The 19,518-nt window shown below is 36.8% G+C and overlaps 1 protein-coding gene across 3 annotated transcripts; it reads right to left on the bottom strand.

Moving 5' to 3' along the window:
* Nucleotides 1–412: 412 nt before the first annotated feature.
* Nucleotides 413–15,201, bottom strand: LOC104898771 (phosphatidate phosphatase PAH1). 3 transcript variants are annotated; one of them, XM_010685875.4, is made up of 11 exons: nucleotides 14,883–15,201; nucleotides 12,671–14,615; nucleotides 10,256–10,860; nucleotides 10,089–10,162; nucleotides 8,408–8,492; nucleotides 8,243–8,329; nucleotides 6,238–6,310; nucleotides 1,353–1,396; nucleotides 1,144–1,272; nucleotides 955–1,053; nucleotides 413–819 (listed from the first exon to the last, which is right to left on the bottom strand). In XM_010685875.4, the coding sequence occupies exons 2-11, from the start codon at nucleotides 14,466–14,468 to the stop codon at nucleotides 763–765; spliced, it is 3,051 nt and encodes a 1,016-aa protein (XP_010684177.1). In that variant the 5' UTR covers nucleotides 14,469–14,615; nucleotides 14,883–15,201; the 3' UTR covers nucleotides 413–762. The 3 variants fall into 3 exon arrangements, with proteins under 3 accessions (XP_010684177.1, XP_048490157.1, XP_010684176.1); XM_048634200.2 differs by having other exon boundaries at nucleotides 10,256–10,863; nucleotides 14,924–15,200; XM_010685874.4 differs by having other exon boundaries at nucleotides 10,256–10,863; nucleotides 14,883–15,200.
* Between the last annotated feature and the right edge of the window lie 4,317 nt (nucleotides 15,202–19,518).

Here is a 19,518-nt window from a genome sequence, read left to right on the forward strand (position 1 = left end):
ACTTTTCGAAGTCCATTCGATGGCTTTTCACCCCAAATAAAAACCTAATGTAACTGTGTAGCAATAACATAATATATATGTAGTGGTTATTATCCAAAAAAAAAAAAAAGAATAATGTAGTGGTTAAATATAGCCAACACCACATACCAAGAGGCAAGAGTCTAAGTTTCTCCGGCTTCTGTGAAACAATTAGGTGGTTCTTAATTCTTATTGCACTAAATTCTGTGAAAATCTAGGTGTAAGATGTTTAATGTAGTGGTTAAAGAGATCTTCCAGGGTAAAGTACACACTACTATAGTAAATCTGAAAACCCACAAGTCCAGATGTTTCTTCCAACTTTGTTCTAGGAATATTTCCTTGCAAGATCGCCAATTTCATACATTTTCCAGTTGCCAATGGGCAAAACTTCACATGAGAGCATAAGCTGTCTTATTTCACTCATCAATATTAATTATTAACTTATTAATACAGAATCTATCCCAAGAAAAATTACAGTAAGATAATTATCACATAATCTACAGCTAATAGCTATGGCAGGAATGAGCTTCCAATGGTTTCGCCCTAAAACCTGCATAAATAATAGTACAGCAAAGAATGCAACTATTTCTTTTTCCTTTTTGAGTAATTACCCAATGCTACATATTTTCATAGCCCCAGAAATTTGATCAATTACCAGTTGAAAAATGACTAATAGTCCTCGCTCAAAGAGCACGGTCATTAAATTCCTTAAGCCGCAATTCATAAGACACTATGTTTCGAATGCTAACCATCCACGTCTGGCATTGGCATCTTCCAATAATTCCATGAATTAAAATCCTCCTGTACAAAGAATATCAGGCAGAACTATTGTGTGAGAAAAATGGATTTTTTTTTTTGACAACGTGGAAAACGTAGAAAAATGGATATTAATACAACAAAATCATTTTGTTTGACATGTAAAAGGCCTATTATCACCTGCTCGACCATTGACGTAGGCGGGAACATATCATTGACAAGTGTGTGCAATGAAGTATACGACTTCACATCAATCCGATGGTTAATCGCCACTTCACCCTGTCAGTTTCAGTTGGTGTTGGCGTAAGACAGATCGTTAGCACTTGCAATTTTACATTACAAGAATGTTTATAGAACATCTTTATTTACCTTTGGGTTGATTATGAATATTTTTCCCTTTGGGATGCCAAGCTTCCGATAAGTAAGCTCATCTGTGTCCCGGTTCCCGAATCCCGCGTAGAATGGATTGTAATCAGGTGGAAACAGAGCCTTGATATCCTGCAGGTTAATACAAGATTTCATCCATAAGATTGGCATTAAAGAGATTTTCCCATTGATGCAGATTGATAAGTGACTACCTCCAAACAGGCAATCTTGAATTCATGAGGTGCTCTTCTGATGACTGCAATCAGAAAAGATATGTAAGAATAGAAAACATATTTATTATTCCTTTCTCATTCATATGATGTACGAATCTATTAAGGAATTATAAATTTCAGAATACACACACATTTTTGTGCATGTGTACACCAATAGAATCGAGTTAATCTCCACTTACATAGGTAACTAAGTACAGCAATCTGCATTGTAGGTTTATTCAGTCGTAACTGCCACATTAAGATAGTGGGTTGGTAATCTCCTAGATATATTCTAAGACAGCACCAACTTAAGAACTGGAATAATATTTTGTACTACTTTTGGTACTGAATGAGTTACAAGAATCACGTCAACAGGACACCAACGAAGTGCCATATGCATAAATCACTGAAGAGACTGAAAAGCTATTATACGAGAAAAATGGGATATACAGACAAGAACAAATATAATTAAGACAATTCTTGATGAATTAAGACAATCCTATATGACTTCAGCATTTAGCTTTCAACAAATGCCAGAAATTTTGGGACACTACTAATATATTGCATTTGCAGGCTATTGTATGTCCATACATGGGAAAATCCACTTGGAACTGCCTCTAGTGTCTCAACCCCCATGTACATAACTACATATGTCAGAAATGTGCCACCTCCAATTCAGTAATTGTTTCCCAGTGAAGATCAGTTTAACTCATATCTACGTAAACTTGAGCAAAATGAAAGCCTACTATAGTAATTAAAAAGATATCAACAAAATGCACACGTTAAAAAGCAAGTCTTCCCTGACAAAACTTCCTATCTTAAAGACCATCCATGAATCCCAGTTTTAGCAGTAACAGTGAGAAAAGTTTCCACTTTATAACCCTAACACCATGGTTTTAATCAGAAAGATGAGATTTCCTCCAAAACAGCTGTTGTTGAGTGCAGAAAAGGAAAACCTTGTGCTATTGTCGGATTGTGTGTAGAAACTGGTCAACTTTATTATTTTTTTCATAGAGTAAAGTTCATGTCAATAATTGTCAACGACTCAAAGTTCAGGTCATTGGAGGTATCTGTCCTTATCAATAGAGGGGTAAAAATAAAATTGCATATAATGCTCAAAACAGGAGCCCCTCAAAGGACTTGCTCTAACTGCTGGAATTCTGAAAGACCTTCTAAAAGTCCCAAATAGGAGAGCATTCACTCACTATTCTACCAAAACACTTCAGAGTTCAACATGTTTCAAAAAAAAACCCTGAAAGGCTCAGTACATGAGCAGAGCAACAACAATCAGCACAGAGTATATCATAGAAGAGAATCTTTTAGTGTAACAAACAAATTAACACACATTTAAAAAAGCCCCAAACATAATTGGAAGACATGCATTTTCCTTAATTATGTTTTATGAACTCATAGATATTTTGTAAGAACATTTCTTCCCAAGACCATTCTTCTCATACCAAGTTTCCATAACCAATTGTCCTTGGATGTTCTCCTATCGAGAGATGTCTAAGAGTTCAGACTGTATAATGGTTGGTCTTTACCTGGTCATACAAGAGAAAGACTAAGTCTTCTTATTTAGTCTTGTTGTAAAAGACTAGTCTAACTATGGGGGAGGAAGAGTTGGTCTTGGATTTTAGACCAACAGCTGCATGGGATGAGAGCCATCACCAATAGAGTGGTGCCTCGTGTCAGGAGATAGGGAAGAAAGATATATATTGGCTAGGAGAGAGAGAGTATAACTTGGGGTATAGTAAAAGTAAGAGAGAGAAATAGATAGACCAGCACACCCATTGTAAGGAAAAAGAGATGAGTTGGTGGAGGGTTAGTGGAAGTTGATGTAAGGAGGACGAAAGGAGAGAGAGAAAGAGAAAAATGGTAAAACTAGTGGGATTTTGGTACATGTTCTGAAGGCTAAAACATATACTCTCACGAACCCACTAGAACCCATGTTCCCCATTTCCTCATTAAAAGAAAATCTTGTGATATATTGTCACCATACCATTCAAGCTATAAAAGATCGATAAGAACGTCATCAATTAGAGAACAGAAGCAATTGATCTCTCTCACAAGATATCCTTATGGCCTCTCCCCCTTCCTCTTTGTCAAATAATGATAGTAGTCATTTTAAGTGTAACAGTTTGTGTAGTTAATTTCACAATATACTACCTCAATTATTAGTAGTTGCAACACTTTGAATTTCGCTCTTTTTAAATGGTAACTTTGACTAGAGATTTTTTGAGAAATATATATATAAAATTTTAGTATGTATGATGTTGGATCTATCTCCATGTATATTTATTACATATCAACTTCGTATAATCTTCACTAATAGAACTGTCTGATTTATCTACGTGTATAATTTTCACTAATACAACAGACTGATTTATCAACATGTATAATTTTCACTAACAGAAATGACTGATTTATCTACGTGTATAATTTTCACTAACAGAACTGACTGATTTATCTACGTGTATAATTTTTACTGGTATATCTATGTGTATCATTTTCACTGACAGAACTGACTGATTTATATACGTTAAAGTTCCTGTCTGAATTTCGATCTGAAGCTGGTTTCAACAATTGGAGCTAAGTCATTCACTTGCTATACATAAGCTTACTCTTTGTTATAGGTCAACTTGACGCTCCCCCCAACGGCCAACCCCTTCCCTCAGAAAAATCGATAAAGTAAAAATTCCTCAAGCTCATTAAAATTAATATCTTTTAAGGTAGATATCCACTCACCCTCTAAAACTCAGCTAACTTATTAGCATCTTATGTGAGTTCACTGCGGCCTGGAGCAGATCAAGTCTTACTAAGCAGCATAAACTTGGTGTGCTCAACTTTTCAATCAGATGAAAAAGTCCGTAATGCTCTTTAAATGTCTTTGAAAGTAAAATTTTACATACTTTCGGGAATTTCATATGATGCTAGCAATCCAAAAAGACATCCTTAACATGCTTCCCTTAGTTTTTATCTGTTTTAAATGGTGACATTTCAGACAATAAGCACGACATAAGTACACTATATTGGATTTGTTATTGAAAACCACCCCTAAGTTGGGTGTCTATCTTTAAACCACCCGGATTTGAAAGCCTTCAAAGAGACCACCTGTAAGTATCAATTGTCTTCACTCTTCACAGACAACCACCCTTAACGATTTAATTCTAAATTCGGATGATTTGAGGGACTAACTATAGTCAACCCCTAATCCAAGGTCTAAGGGGTTCTTTTCAAGGTTTAGGGGATAATTTAGGATAATTTACCAATTAACCAATGTCAACTCATTAATTCCAGGTTTTTACTGGTCATTATAAGTTTTACAGTTTAAGGATTGTTTATTAAAGTTTAAGGTTATCAAATATACATGTATTATTAATCAACTTTTATATAACAAACATCGAGTTAAACTAACTAACGTCATAGATTTTAGAATCAATTACATTAAAGGGTGGTTGTAAGAAGACAATTGATACTTATGGTTTTCTTTTAGGGAATGGAATCAATGTATGGTTTTCTTTTAGGGTGGTTGTATGGTCGCAACGGGATAAAGGGAATGGAATCAAGAAAGGGGTAGATTGGCAAAGGAAATTAAAACCCTTAGATTTAAAGTGTTGTTTGGTTGGTACATTGTCTTTCCTCTTTTTTCCTCTTACTATTCCTTCCACCATAGCATCACCATATCCTCTCTCTTGCTATGCCCCCACCTGCTCTCCCCACCCCAATACCGCCGCCGCCCTTCCCAACCCTAGTTCGCCACCGCGTCGTAGCCCCCCCCCCCCTTCACAACCCGTCAATTCCATCATCGCATCTCCTTCATTAGCCAAGCCCGTCGCATCTCCTTCCCGCAGCGTCGTCTCCCCTCCCCTTTCCCACTGCGCCATCGCATCCTCCCCCTCCCCTTCCTGCCCCTACACCTTTTATTGCCCTCTCCCTTTCTCTATATTCTTCCATTTTTTCTAGGGTTTGTGGGTGAGTGGTGGTTTAGGTGGTTGATTGTGGGTGGTTTTCACGTGGGTCGGTGGCTTGGTTGGGTGCTGGGTGGGCAGTGTTTGGGTGGTCTTAGGTGGCCGATTATGGTGGCTTGTTGAGCGGCAATTGGCCGGTTCTGGTGGCGATTGGGCCGTGGTTGGGTGGGCACGTGGAGGGGTCGAGTGGTAGTGGTGATTGGGTTAGGTTGCGGTGGCTGGGTGGTTAAGGAGATGGTCAGTGATGAATCAAGAAAGGGTAAGTGAAACCTTGGGGTGGGGGAATGAGAGTAGAGGACTTTGGGGGTAAGCAGGGAGTGAAGGGAATCATTAAATTAAGCAAACAAACACCAAGGGAATCAAGAATACCCCCACCTAAACTTCCCCTTAAGGTTTTTTTACCTCAGTGGTTTCTTAAAAGGTTTTTTTTATCCGAGTGGTTCATAGAATAGACAACCCACTTAGGGGTGGTTCTCCATTTTTTTAAAATATCCCTTTGAATAAGAACTAAATCTAATATCAGATCTAATCAATCTTTTGAGAGGTACTTAGACCATCAACTATAATGTAAGCGTCATTTGGATCTCTACTAAAAGGCTATCTTACTCAAAGCTGAACCATCTATTACATATAAAAAAAACAGATTCAAGCAACTATCGAGCCAAAATCCTTGTCAATTAAGCTATTTTTGTGACAATATTATGTCACCTGCTTTAAAAGTAGAAATTGCAAATATACAACTCAGAAGATATAGTATTACCCACATAACACAGGATTGTCGTTTTACTAAAAACTGCCATGAATGAACAATAAATCAGAAGTTATAATCTAAAGCAGTTCCAGAATTCCAATCAAAGCAATTCCCATTCAGCTATACAATACTACTACTGTAAACAATTGGGAAAAACATTTTTTACCTTCACGAAATAATGAAGGAAATAATCCATTAGGTGAAATAACAACAGGTCCATTTGGCAGCGTCTTTCCATCCTGTAAGCATTAAAAGCTTTCAAGTAAGATGCTATGAATCCATGTTAGGGGGGGAAAGGTATATTAGTTAGTGCAATAGAATTCAGTTAGAAGTGTCTTGAGGAGGAAGATAAAGGAGTTAGTTAGAGGACTACTACTACAAATTAGAGAAGATAAGGAAGGAAGATGGGGAAGAATTGGCATGTTGAAAATTGATTAGAATTTTGGGTGAGCTTTTAAGAGTTCGTTTGGAAGAGAATCAAGCCTCTCGAAAGCTTGAATATCTTTACATTTTAATGTATTTTCAGTTCATCAATCAGATATTCTTCTTCCTCCTTATTTTCTGCCATTATTGATTCTTAAGCTATGTTGATTCATAGCATAAAATTTCCAGAGGCATAATTAAACAAAAAAAATTTCTGATTAACACAATGAAAAGAAGGCAACAAAATGGGGAAGACCACTTTGATACCTCTCTTCTAAATTAATCTACACACTTGCCTTTTCACCATAACCAAGGAAAAAGTACTTCTTTGGTTCAACTAGCATATTGGCACACATTTTAGTAAGAGTGAAAAGGTAGAAAGTGGATTAGTGGAAAGTTGGTACGTAAGTGTGGGTCCTAATTATAAGAGAAAAAGGTGTAATAAAGGGATGGAGCAGTCAATCTGAGACATGCCAAAATGGAACATGGAGAAAATTAATTGAGATAGAGAGAACAAAACATATGACAGATGGACTGAAAAAGTATAAGAGAAAGAAAGAAGTAATATGAAAGTACATCACATGGGGATTCAACTGGACAGAAGGTGTGAGGGCCCAAATCCAACTAGGAAAGTGTGTAGTTTAAAGGGAATGGAGAACGTAGCTTATAGCCATTATCACACAGTATAAGGAATAAAAATCTGGAAAAAAGGACTAGTGTTGATTCTACTTAAATTTCTAGTCCACTTATGCATTCAAAATTTCAAACTCATTACCAAAAAGTGGAAAGTAATTATGTGTTGATTGTTCGTCACCCGTTTTTGTTATTTCCAATAAAGGAACGTAGGGAAAAAGATGCAGAAGCATCAGTTCAAGCAATGAAGAGCCCGTGTAATAATGTTCAAAGGATACATAAGTCGTTCCAATGAGTGTATAAGTGATATGGGAGGTCGAATCTTTGGTTAGACCGCCTCTAGCCTTCAGTAGATCAATTTCCATGCATTTAAATAAGCCTTAGTGCATTGGGGTATCTTGAGTCAAGTTGGATTGAAGTTGGTGATAAAGAGCAGGAAGAAGAAGCACAAAAGAGCTACAGAGTTTCTGATCCCTGGATAAGGAACATCGGACCCACACTGATACTTTAGAAGCAGTGCAAAGCAGCTTCCCAGACCAGGAAAATGAGGCGGAAGCTTCAGGCAACTTCACCTTAGGACAGATCATTTTCAAGACCCTCGAAACTTTATGCCTCATCCCCACCCCCACCCCCACCCCCCGGCCCCTGCAGAGGCATTTTGCAAGCCTCAAATGGGGGCCTTGCTACTGCGCTGCTCCTGATTTGGGCCCATGTACTTAATGCATAAGCATTAGGATTTTCTTTGAATCACAGCCCTACAACGTAATCTAAGTCTAAATTAAGTTTTATTCAAAATTAATCATGTTTTGCTATAAATAATTTATGACAGAGAACCAGCTCTACATGCTTTGACTATATAAAAATTTGAGATTTTCTATGTTTTGGGTTCTTTGTGAACCTTTTGTGGAAAGCTTCATCTGTCCGGGAACTGTTCTTCATTAATCTTTACTTTTTGCATTGATTATTGAGTGTAGCTCTTATCCATAGCTTTGTGTTACGATTTGATTCACGTTAATATCTTATCAATAAAGTGACTGTCTGGATTATGGATTAGAAAAAGAACAAAACAAAAGCAAGCATAAAAATTCAACCATAACGGACACAAAACATCATACCTGCTTTAGATTAAACAAAAAGTTTTTAGTTAGATAAGCCTGGACAATTGCACGTGCACTCAGAAACAGTAGCTGATATCCATTCTCCTGTGGCACATTGACAGTCATCACACATATATTCTACAAGGAGAGAGACAAAATGCAAAATCAGAGAGTAATCAGTACCTTAATGGCAGAAAACAAACGAGCCACACCAGATTGTGACCAGTCCTTTCCAACCAGAGGCATAAATTGACCAAGAACATCAGATCTGAAATAGTTATCAAATATTAGAACTCATATATGCAAATGAGCCACTAAATAAGTTGCATGAAAATAGCTTGACACTTCATAGTTTTGTCCAAAAGTTCTAAGGATGTTATATTCTCTTACAAGAAAAAAAAAAAACCCTCATCTCTGATTCTTATGTTATTGACTATGTCATCCATCAGAAGAAGAATTAGAAAACAGGACCACAGACACGAAACATACCACTATAACAGATTTCAAAACTGCAAGACCTAATGTCACACTAACACCAGAACTCCTGAGAAAATGTTAATTTTATCTACAAAGTACAGCCTGCATGCAGTTGTAGATTTTCAATTCCAACCTAACCCCCTCCGGGCCCTTTATCCTAGGGGAATTCAACCAATATTTGCCACAAAGATTTAACCACGAATGACAACATATCAACCATGTCTTAGCAGAGCAATCATTTAAAAATAAAGATACACAATTAAGAAGGGAAATTCTACACTGTAACCCTGTGTTTCAGGAAATTCCTCATGGCAGAAATCTTTTTTCACATTCCACATGGTAACCCTATGGTTTTGTATAACTTTTTATTAAGGGATGGAGGGAATGGGCACCATTTATAGTGTATTTTATTAGAAAAGTAGATTTAAAAAGTGATAATGGGAACCATCAACGGAGAGGGAAATAATAGAGTACAAGTGAGACATTGCCATATTACAAGGTGCTTGCAATTACTGTGGCACTCAAATATGGGAAGTGTCACAATTATTATAGGGGAGAGGGAGTAAATGACTTAGATCCACTACTCAAAAAGTCGGCAATTTATGATTTTGTCCCCTAACTTCTAAGTTGATGTGATCATAAGTCTTTCTATACAAGAAAGTATTATTAGCAAAGATTATCAAGATTCACAGTGGTAATTATTCTAGTCTTCAACCAAATTTTAAGAAAAGGACTCTGCATCATCATTCGACAGACCAAGCAACAAAACCGAATGGTTTGATTCGTATAAGCAAAGATTGGAATAAGAGGCCTTTTGTGGTTCAGTTTAATGTTCTAGTCACTACCGAGCTATGTTATTCATTGAACTCAAATTTTATGATTCCATCACATCGGATATTGACCAACCACTTTATTGTTGTTAAGCAAGAGTTCTTTTTGCATATTTTGAAAATAATAGTATCATTCTTATTCAAGTGATTTTGAGCATATTCCTTTAAGAAATGAGTACTTGAAGTCATGCATACTGCAAGAAAAGAAACAAACAAAACCCTACATACACCTTATTTTGCATCAAACATATACATGGCTTATATGTGGACAAAAGTTCTTCTAGAGTCTATGGTATGGGATGTACAAACTTAATCAATGACTATGACTACCCAAGAATGCAGTGAAAAAAGTGCCATTATGTAATAACTGCTCTGCAATAAGCTCAAAATTCCTTGTGGCATGAAAGTCAAGTTCACAATTCTACTTTCAGAATAAATAAAAAGCATAGAATGTCACCAAATCTCAAAAGATTTCACATTTACTGCAATGCAATCAACAAGAAACCTTGAACAAACTCTGGCGGAAACCATATTCCATGAGGATAGATAAATCTTACCTAGTAATTGTCCCATCCACATCAGATATAACAATTCTTGCATTCCACTTCCACAGATATATATGCGCCTCAACCTGTTCAGCATAAAAGAGCATAAGCAGTTGATAGAGTGGAGGTCCAAACTCACGCTTATATCAAAGCAATGGAAACAAATCAAAGATGGAGACCTGCTGTAGTCCAAGGACCCTGGTACTAAAAGTGAAAGTCACATCATTTTGACCTTCTTTCAGATTCAAACATGATATCTGCTCATTAGTGGGGATGTTAGTCCTGACAATTTTCTTGTGAGGAGACTTTAAACTACTTGCTGAAAGAGGAGTACCACCCTGAGATGTCGGGGTTCGGTCAATGGATGGGCTCCGTGACACAGATTCAGAGTCAACAAATATATCTTCTGAGGCATTACTAGCAGAACGTTCAAGTGTCTTCACTCTTCTGAATGGAATTGGCCAAAGCCTCCATCTGCGTCCAGAAGCATTTCCAGAATCATGAACCCCCAAGTTTGAAGTAACTTCTTGTTCCACAGGTATAGCATCTTTGAACTCCATGGAAAAATTAAAACCAAATGCAGCTATTCCTAATGCAACAGGAGCAGCCTGATCCCATGGTATGTATTTCCCTTTATATCTGACGACAAGATTTTCGTTCTTCACTACTGATGATGCTTTACTTCTAAAGTCTTCCTCAGACAAGCGATGGGCATTGAAAGCTTCATCAGCAGCACTCAATCCCATTCCTGGACGAAGTAGGTGGCGGCAAAGAGAGATCTCTACTGCTGCAAGCAACACGGACTCGCCAATTATTTTATTATATACCCATAAAGAACATATGAAAGAACAAAAACAACAAAGTTTAATAGTTGAAAAGCACACGAGTGAACATCAAGAAGCATGCTATATGTCTACAGATTCTCTTTTCTTGAGATGATAATGAGGCCTCTCTTATATATACCAGCAACCAACAAAAGCCAGGAAGACTAAATTCCCCAGCTGATTTAAGGTAAACCAGAATGTACTGAAAGTCTGCTTGCTGCACTTACATCCAAGCATGCTACAGTGCAGTGCACTTGTTTTGATCCCCATACATGCTTGCACCACATAGATCTTGCACAATCATCGATATATGGTCGAGATTCATAAACTTTTTTGGTTGATCTAGTCTTAATGATACATTAATAATCAAATGATAGAAAAAGAAAAAAATTGAAAGCAATAATCACAACTACAAGTGGTCTCATCAAAATGAGACCAATTATTAATTAACCCAAAATAATCCCAATACAAAGGCCCCCTTCCCAAAACAGCCCAACCTTATATGTGATCAATACAAGCTATTGTCATTTCATCCTAAGACTTTCTATCTGTCTCTCATCATTGCACTCTCTCAGTCTAAATCCACCCCACATTCTCTCTCCTCCTACCTCCCTCATTTCATTACTGCTGCTCTATTGTAGCCTCGCCAATATTGGTTCTGATGTCTTGTGCTTCTTGATTTATGTTAGCTTCAGGGTTTTGATATTATCCAATTTTTCGTGAAAAGAGTTGCCTGGTGATGCGGGTATGATGGGGTTAATTGGAGTTGAGTATTTGTTGGTTTTTTTTCACTCTTATGTGACTAAGGGAATCAGTAGCTGCTGGTTCAGTGATTCGATTGACCAAGGGGTATTTTGTGTATAGTGTCAATCGACCTCCCAAAAGCTATGGCTGGGACATTATTATATGTGCAGAGACAGCATGGAGAGCCAACAAAGAATCCAACTTGGCACGGAAACCAAGCAGCCTATAAGAAAACAGCAGCGCCGAGAGCAGCAATTGCTCAGCTTGCGACGATATGAGTTGCAGGGAGCTTCTTCCAGTGATGGGCTTGCTGGAAGTGTGAAGGGAGAGGGAACGAGGATCTGGACTTCCCAAAGTCAAGGAAGGGGGAGGGGATACGGGAGACTGGGACAGCAGGAGTCGCGGATAAGGGGTGTAGCAAGGACTGGGAATGGGGGAGGGGGGAGGGAACTTCATACATTATAACAAGAAAGCCTTAGGCCCATAATTGATATGAAGTCGGCTAACATGAATCGTCGTAAGAAACTTGTTTTCATGAACAATGAAACAAAAAATTACGCAAGCTAGTCAAGAAGTGACAAGTCAGTTTTTGTAACCAATCAAATAGGTCCACAAAAAGTTTGACAGTAATAAAAAATAGATGACCCAACCATTGGAATTATTTTGAGTTGATTAGTAGCCGAGATTCTTTTGGGAAGACAACCAATAGTTGGGATTGTTAATAAACTAATTTGTTCGAAACAAAATTGTACAAATCAACTTCATTACCTACTTTATCAAGAAACTTGTTGTCTTGAAAGTTGAAATACTATGAATTAGATTTATCCTTACACCATTCACAGTCATTAACAATTGTTTAGTTAAACAAAATGAAGTCAATGGAGGGAAGAAAAAATGAGAATATTACACTATTTCCAGAGGTTAAAAACTTTTAGGTGACATCATTCATTAGCAAGTACTTTTAGGTAACATACAAACAAATAATATGTCGTGCTATAGAGAAAAAAATTAGCATAAGTTCCTTACTTGGGTTTATATTTGCTAGGGTCAGTTCAGATGAACTCCTGGTGAGTGGTTCACGATCTTCACTCCTATCTGATATGGTTTCAGAGATAATTCCCCCAGTACTACAGATATCACTCTCAGCTAATGACTTTGGTCTCTCTAGTTCATCCTTGCATACCAAACCATTTCCTATTAGTGTAAAATCAGGATCATTAGCTTCTATATCACTACAAATCTTTTCCTCATGTTCACTAACTTCAGCTATAGCCAAAACAGAAGCAGATGAGTCGCCATCTGTCTCAGGCTCCACCACACCTTGGTTGTTAATATCAGTAGGTGATCCACTATCACCTGATCTTTCTAATGTACATAGAATTTCAGCCTTATCTGAAACTTGAATGTTTTGTGAAGACTTATCTTCTATGAATTCAGCTTTTGATCCACCCCCCGAAGGTGAGCCCTCACTTTCTGAGGATTCGTCAACCTCTGCGCTGATCAAATCCAAACAGCTTCGGAACTTATCTTTATTCTTGCTGGGAGATGTATCTTCAAAATCGCTTGTCACATATGGATCTCCACCCTGATGTTTAACACTGTTGCCATCTTCATCTTGGCTTGCATAATTCGTATTATCATTCTGAGCTTCAGGAAGATGTTCATCCTCAACTTTTCCATCTTCATGCAAATATTTCCCATCTCCACCAGCTTCAAGTTCATGCATGTCCCCGCTTTCTTCTACTTGACAACCACTCTTTCTAAAATCTTCACAAGCAACTAAAGCAACGGTTTGTTCATGACTAGGATCTGTAATTTCTTGACAAGACTCATGAATGCTGTCAATACCCTCATCATGGCATACTTCTGACTGTTGGATATTATTGCCTTCCCTTCCTTGATCTTGGCATGCATTCCCCTCAATTGTTATGACACGAGTAAGACCCTCACTTGAAAGAGTATTTTTATTTTCGGAGGAAGCAATGACAGAATCCGGTAAACTTGAGGAGGCCCCTAGGTCATTAAGATATTCAGAGTCCCATGTAGTTTCCCCGACAGTAAACTCTCTATCATCTTCACAAAACCCATTTCCTTTACCTGGCCCAAGATGAAACTGGGGTGTATCCAGTTGCACGGTTTCGGTGATATGCTCAGATGATAAGATAGGTGCTGTTAAAATATGACCATCTACACTCACCAAGACCATTTCCGAGTCCGAACCCTGTGCTTCCACAAAATTTTCCACAGCTTCCATAGCGTCATATCGACTAGATCCATAATCAGATGCCAACTCCACAGAGTCATCAAATGACTGATCATCTTGAAAATCATAAAACCTACACGCATCAGAATCGTTCCTCTCTAACCGATTGTAAGGAGAATAATCTTCTGTCAAGATCCCAGGGTCAGATAAAGTACTCTGCAATCTGAAATTCTCTGCATTCTCGTTATTTATATTACACTGGCTATTATCTACACTAAAACTATGCTCTAGGATTGCTTCCCTATCATCCTTCAACACACTATTTTTCTCACTGCTTTCACCTAAATCGGCTTCTCTTACAAAATAAGCTTCACCAGAATTATCAAGATTCATATGGAAGCTAGCTTCAACACCATTCACCTTTATACGGACCACTTTCTCGGCACCTTTAAGAACACCTTGAAATTTACCAAACTGTACATACCAAGGTGTGCTCCTAAAGCTGCCATCTTGCTGTTGAACAACAATAATATCAACTGCCCCACCAAAAGGATGAAATGGGGTGGCAACTGAATATACACCTTGGGTTATCAGGCTTCCAAACCTTCCCACCACATTCATGATTTCAGTGATTCAATGGACCGCACGACGTTTCGTCCGAAAAGACTACAATCTGATTATTAACCTAAAGTTCAATCCTATTGAACTTCTCAGATAACCAAATTGATTCATAAATTATTCAATTGGCAACAATTGATGATACAATGCCTGCAATATATTGATTAAAGCTGAACATCAATAAACAATCAAAATATTTAGAAATGTAGTACTATTGTATTAGCACTGGCTACAAAACAGGGTTTCAACTTTCAACTAAACCCCAAAAAATCCGTATTAATTTTTAGAGCTACACAATAATCTTTTAAAAATTTAAAAAGAATTAGAAATTGAACCCTTGTTTAAACTTGGGGCGTTGTGTTCGAGGAAGTAAAACAATGAAAAAATGAAAAATGGAACAGTTACACATCAACTTACACAAGACTTTATCTGGGTTTTCTTGAATTCTGAATTCTCACCATGAATTTGTGGAAGATCCAAGTTTCCAATATTTAAAGCTTATGAAAGAAACCTTGGAATATCCGACATTCCAATCTTGTTGATATGTCCTATTTGCCCGGAATCTTCTCCTGCAAATCCCAAGTTTCGTGTGATAATTAAACTCTGTAGAAGAAAAGTTCCAATGGATCAATCCAGAGAGAGTTGTATGTTGTTGTATCTTCTTTGTTATTTCGTTATTTCGTTATTTTTATTAGCCAGTTTCTTTATTTCTTTTGGTGGTGGTTGTGTAATTGTGTACTTCATGTGTTTTTTTTGTTCCACTAATTTTATAATTGATAATGCACAACTTATATCATTATATACTTTATGTAACTATTTTTTAAATCAAAAATGCAACTCCAAAAACTAACATTTATGTATAAATTTTTTTGCACGATATTATTACAAAAGCTATCAAGTAGAACATGCATTTCGAATTCTCATCGAAAAGTCAACCTACATTGTCTTTGGCTTCTATCCAACATTTTATGTGTGGCTAACACACTTATTCTATCTCTATTTTATTCAACGTATAACTAAATCTGACCCTCCAATTTCTAAGTATCGTCCTATATACAAGAGAACCCACACGTCATTGGCTTGGTGGTAAAGGTTTCACATCATGACTTCAAGGTCATGCTATCAAAGGCGGGGTTTCCCTTATCATCCCACCGTCCTTCCAAGGAGTATGACCTGCAAACCTGGATAATTAATCTTGCAAGAGGTGTCAGTTCAGTACGATCATTTATTTTGCCTACTTAAACAAAATGAATGTTTATTACATCCTCTCCCATCCTTTTCACTCTCTTTGGTCTCCTTTGCTCTCTTTCTTCCCTTTCCTCCATCTTCCTTTCCCCATGTTCTCACCTACCATGAAAGGATTACCAACATTATGGTTTTCCATAATTTAGTTTGGTGCAGAAAAAACATGTCGGAGAAGGAGAGTTCCTCGTCGAAAAAAGGAAGAAAAAAAAAAGCTTTTTTTATCATTCAAAAACCCCTCATGCATCTATAAGATCGTCCAACCCATAGCCATGCGTAAGTTTTCGACCGCCTAATCATATGTTGGGGCATCCAAACTTCTACTCCAACCTATTGTTAGGAAAAAAATGTTAGATGTTTGAAAATGTCAAAACATCCCAGCCTATGGTCAGGCGTCTAACATTTTCGCCCCAACATCAGGAAAGAAGCTGCAGTTGTCTGGCCCAATTTTGATTTTTTTTCATGGTGGATACAGTGGTAGAATTCACCTAAGGGTGTCACTTGGTTGGTACGTCAATGGCTAGATGATGTTTATATACACATAATCTTCCCCCTTTTTAGTACATGATGATGATGCATACCGTCGTCCTAATTGGTCTGATATAAAGGAGAGAAAATCCAAAGATCTAAGCTGAAAATCGTTTTAAAAATGTAAAATCTATTTATTTATTTAAAAGATTTTAAATCCACTTAAAAGGCCAATCAGAATATATGTTTTACGTGATAGTATTTGACTAAAGGATTCAAAAAATCTTCTATGTACCTCGCGCGGCAGTGTTGCGTCCAATGAACAATTATGCGCACTCACCACCCTCAAACAGTCAGCAAAATCAAGAAACACTCACAAAGCTGCGTCCATGCATCGTCTTGTGCAGGGTGCAGAGCTTGTGTGCGGCGCAGTGCTGGTGTACCCAACACTTTTCCTCTTAGCTTCACACAGTCTCAAATGTTATCTAATTAGTCTATAAAGCACAGGCCTAATTTAACTCGGTTTTTGCCAAGATTTTCCTAATCAATTTCACCTCGCGTATTCTAAATTAGGGGTATGCATGAATATTCGATCCATGATCCAGTGGATTTGATTTGGTATACCAGATACCCGATCAGATTTTTAGTTTTCAGATCATATATCAAAAAAGTTTCAGATCGGATATGAACGGGAATTTGAATGTCCGAAAATATCCAGAACATGAGGATTTTTCGGATATTATCGAATATCAAATCCGAAATATTCATTTTTAAGACCGAATATCCAAATATATCTGATTTCCTGATTGGATATTTGAAAACATCTGATGATCTGAAACTTAGTTTAAGAACTTTAATTTTCTTTGAAAAATTCAATTTTTTAATTATCAGATATCCGATTCGTTCCAAATTTTCGGATATCCGATTTTTTTATCACGTTCGGATCATGTTTTCCCTGATCTGAAATTTCGGATCACATTATCCAAAATGAACACCCCTACTCCAAATATAATCCTCCAAAAAACTTCAAACGCTCATACACCCTTGAATTTCCATTGATTTCATTTCCAAGTTTCAAGATTGCTTATCTCGAAGGTCGTTACTCATCAAGACTCTGGTGACACCGGTACATTTCTGGGGGTCTTTAATCTTTGAATTTCAATTTATTTTTTTGAAGTTGTTGACGAGTTTTTCACGATGTCGGTGTTATGCTTTTGTATGTTTTACTCTCTTTTTGTATTTTTTTTCTATATATTCATGTGTTTATTACATTCATCATTCTCATATGTTTCTTTTTTTAAATCAAGACCTAAATAAATATTCTCATGCTTAATATGATAATTTGGACAATTGATTAGGAACCTATCAATTTGATTGTTGATGTATCACCAACAAAACAGTCTTTGTGTTTAATGAACCAACATAGATTAATTTTTTTGGATGTTTGATATATATTATTCTATTGTTTAATCGTATTTAGTAGAGGTCAACAATGGATGAACAAGGTTCATATTTATGTTCGTACCCTCACCCATGAACTCAATCGACCAATTATAAAGTATGACGGGAAAATCTACAATAATGAAAGTCTTTTTACGAATGTCTCTTCGGTTTCCCAAATATCTGATTAGGTTTATTAAATTCCTTTAAAGGCTTGTTGGAAACTTATTTTACGAAACTTTTTTCAAACTAAACCCCACAATGAGATAGTCAAATTCGCATACACAGTACACCATATAGGCTAAAAATATACACACGATGTTGTATTGTCAATGCATACAAATGAAAGTAATAACGTGAAAAGAAAAAAGGAGGACAAAACAACCCCAATGAAGATGGATAAAATGTAAAAACTACGAGTGTTAATGAGTCCAACAATTTACTATATTCATAACTCCTATAAACAACCTAAATGTTCGTACCCTCACCATACTTCACCATTAATGGAGCTCAATCCCCAAACTCAAAATTCTAACCGAAATCCTCTATAAATAGTGAACTACATTCAACCAAATTGCTCAAGCAAACAAATTCCAGAGGTTTGCATCAATCTTCTTCCTTTTTCTCTTAATTTCTGATTTTTTCTTTGGAAAATAAACATAAAAATTGAACCCATCATTAACAGTCCTCCCTGTTACACTGATCCGTCGGAAACCACCACGACCACCCGAAAAACACCACACCATCGCCATCTCCTGCGCAACTAAACCTCACCTTTCCTGCTTTGCGACACCTCTACTGCTCCCTAGCAGCAACCCACACCTAGCCAGCACCTGAAACCACCCTCCCCACCTAAGCCTTCATCTTCCACCGCCCATAACACCAACGCTAACCTCCTCTTTCCCCCCAATTCGTCCCTCCTGTTTTCTTCCTCCCATCTTTGTTCCTTTTTTTCGATTTTGGTGAAACTAATTCTTTCAATCAATAAACCCTCCTTTTCCCCTTTCACTAGTTTAGTTTTTTTAAAACAAAATAAATGACTTTCCTATAATAACTTGATTTATTAAGTTGGTAAATTTTAGATTAACTAACTTAGTTTATTCTAACTTGAAAATATTTTTTAATTTTCTTAAACAAAGTAGGTAGTATAATGAACTTAGTTTCTGTATTTAAAATAATTGTTTAAGTTAATGAAAATTAAGTTGAAGTAATTTTTGAGTACTTAAAATGATTTTGTAAATAATTTGAACATCATAAACTTTGATTTACAAACTCAATCTCTTAAAATCATTAAGAATTTCTTTAAGGTATTTCAATTGTTTATTTTATACATATAAAAAAAGGGTTACTTAGGTAATTAACTAACTTAGATCTCGTTAATGTCTATTATAGACTCCGGATTTATAGACAAGGAATATCAAGAGTGTTAATCCGTTCGTGAACTTAACTTTTGGGCACGCGTCACGAGGTAATCTCCGATTTTTGGGAGCTTGTCTCTCTTGTTTCTTTTCAATGTATTTGTGCAGGTGGGTGATCGATGGGGGAATAAAAGGAAGATAAATTAGGTGATATTTAGGAAAAATGAATTAGGATTAAAATATGACTTGAGGGTTTAATATGGGTACGAATGGGTTATGTGTACATGTATGAAAGTACTCGTTAAAGGTACTTATTAATTATTTATGATATATTATTAGATGGCCAAGACACGTTTGACCGTCAGAAAATGCACTAGAACCCCTCGTCAACGACCTTAGTTTCTAAGGATGAGGCTGGGAGAGTCTATTTCAGCTTACATCTACAGGTTATGATTAATAATGAAGTGTTACCACCTCAACGAAGGCCATGGGCATTCGGATTATCTCATGCCACCTAAACAGATCGCTATTTTGATTCACACTCT

The sequence above is a fragment of the Beta vulgaris genome, chromosome 7 (genome assembly GCF_026745355.1).
Source record: "Beta vulgaris subsp. vulgaris cultivar EL10 chromosome 7, EL10.2, whole genome shotgun sequence".
Taxonomy (NCBI): Eukaryota; Viridiplantae; Streptophyta; class Magnoliopsida; order Caryophyllales; family Amaranthaceae; genus Beta; species Beta vulgaris.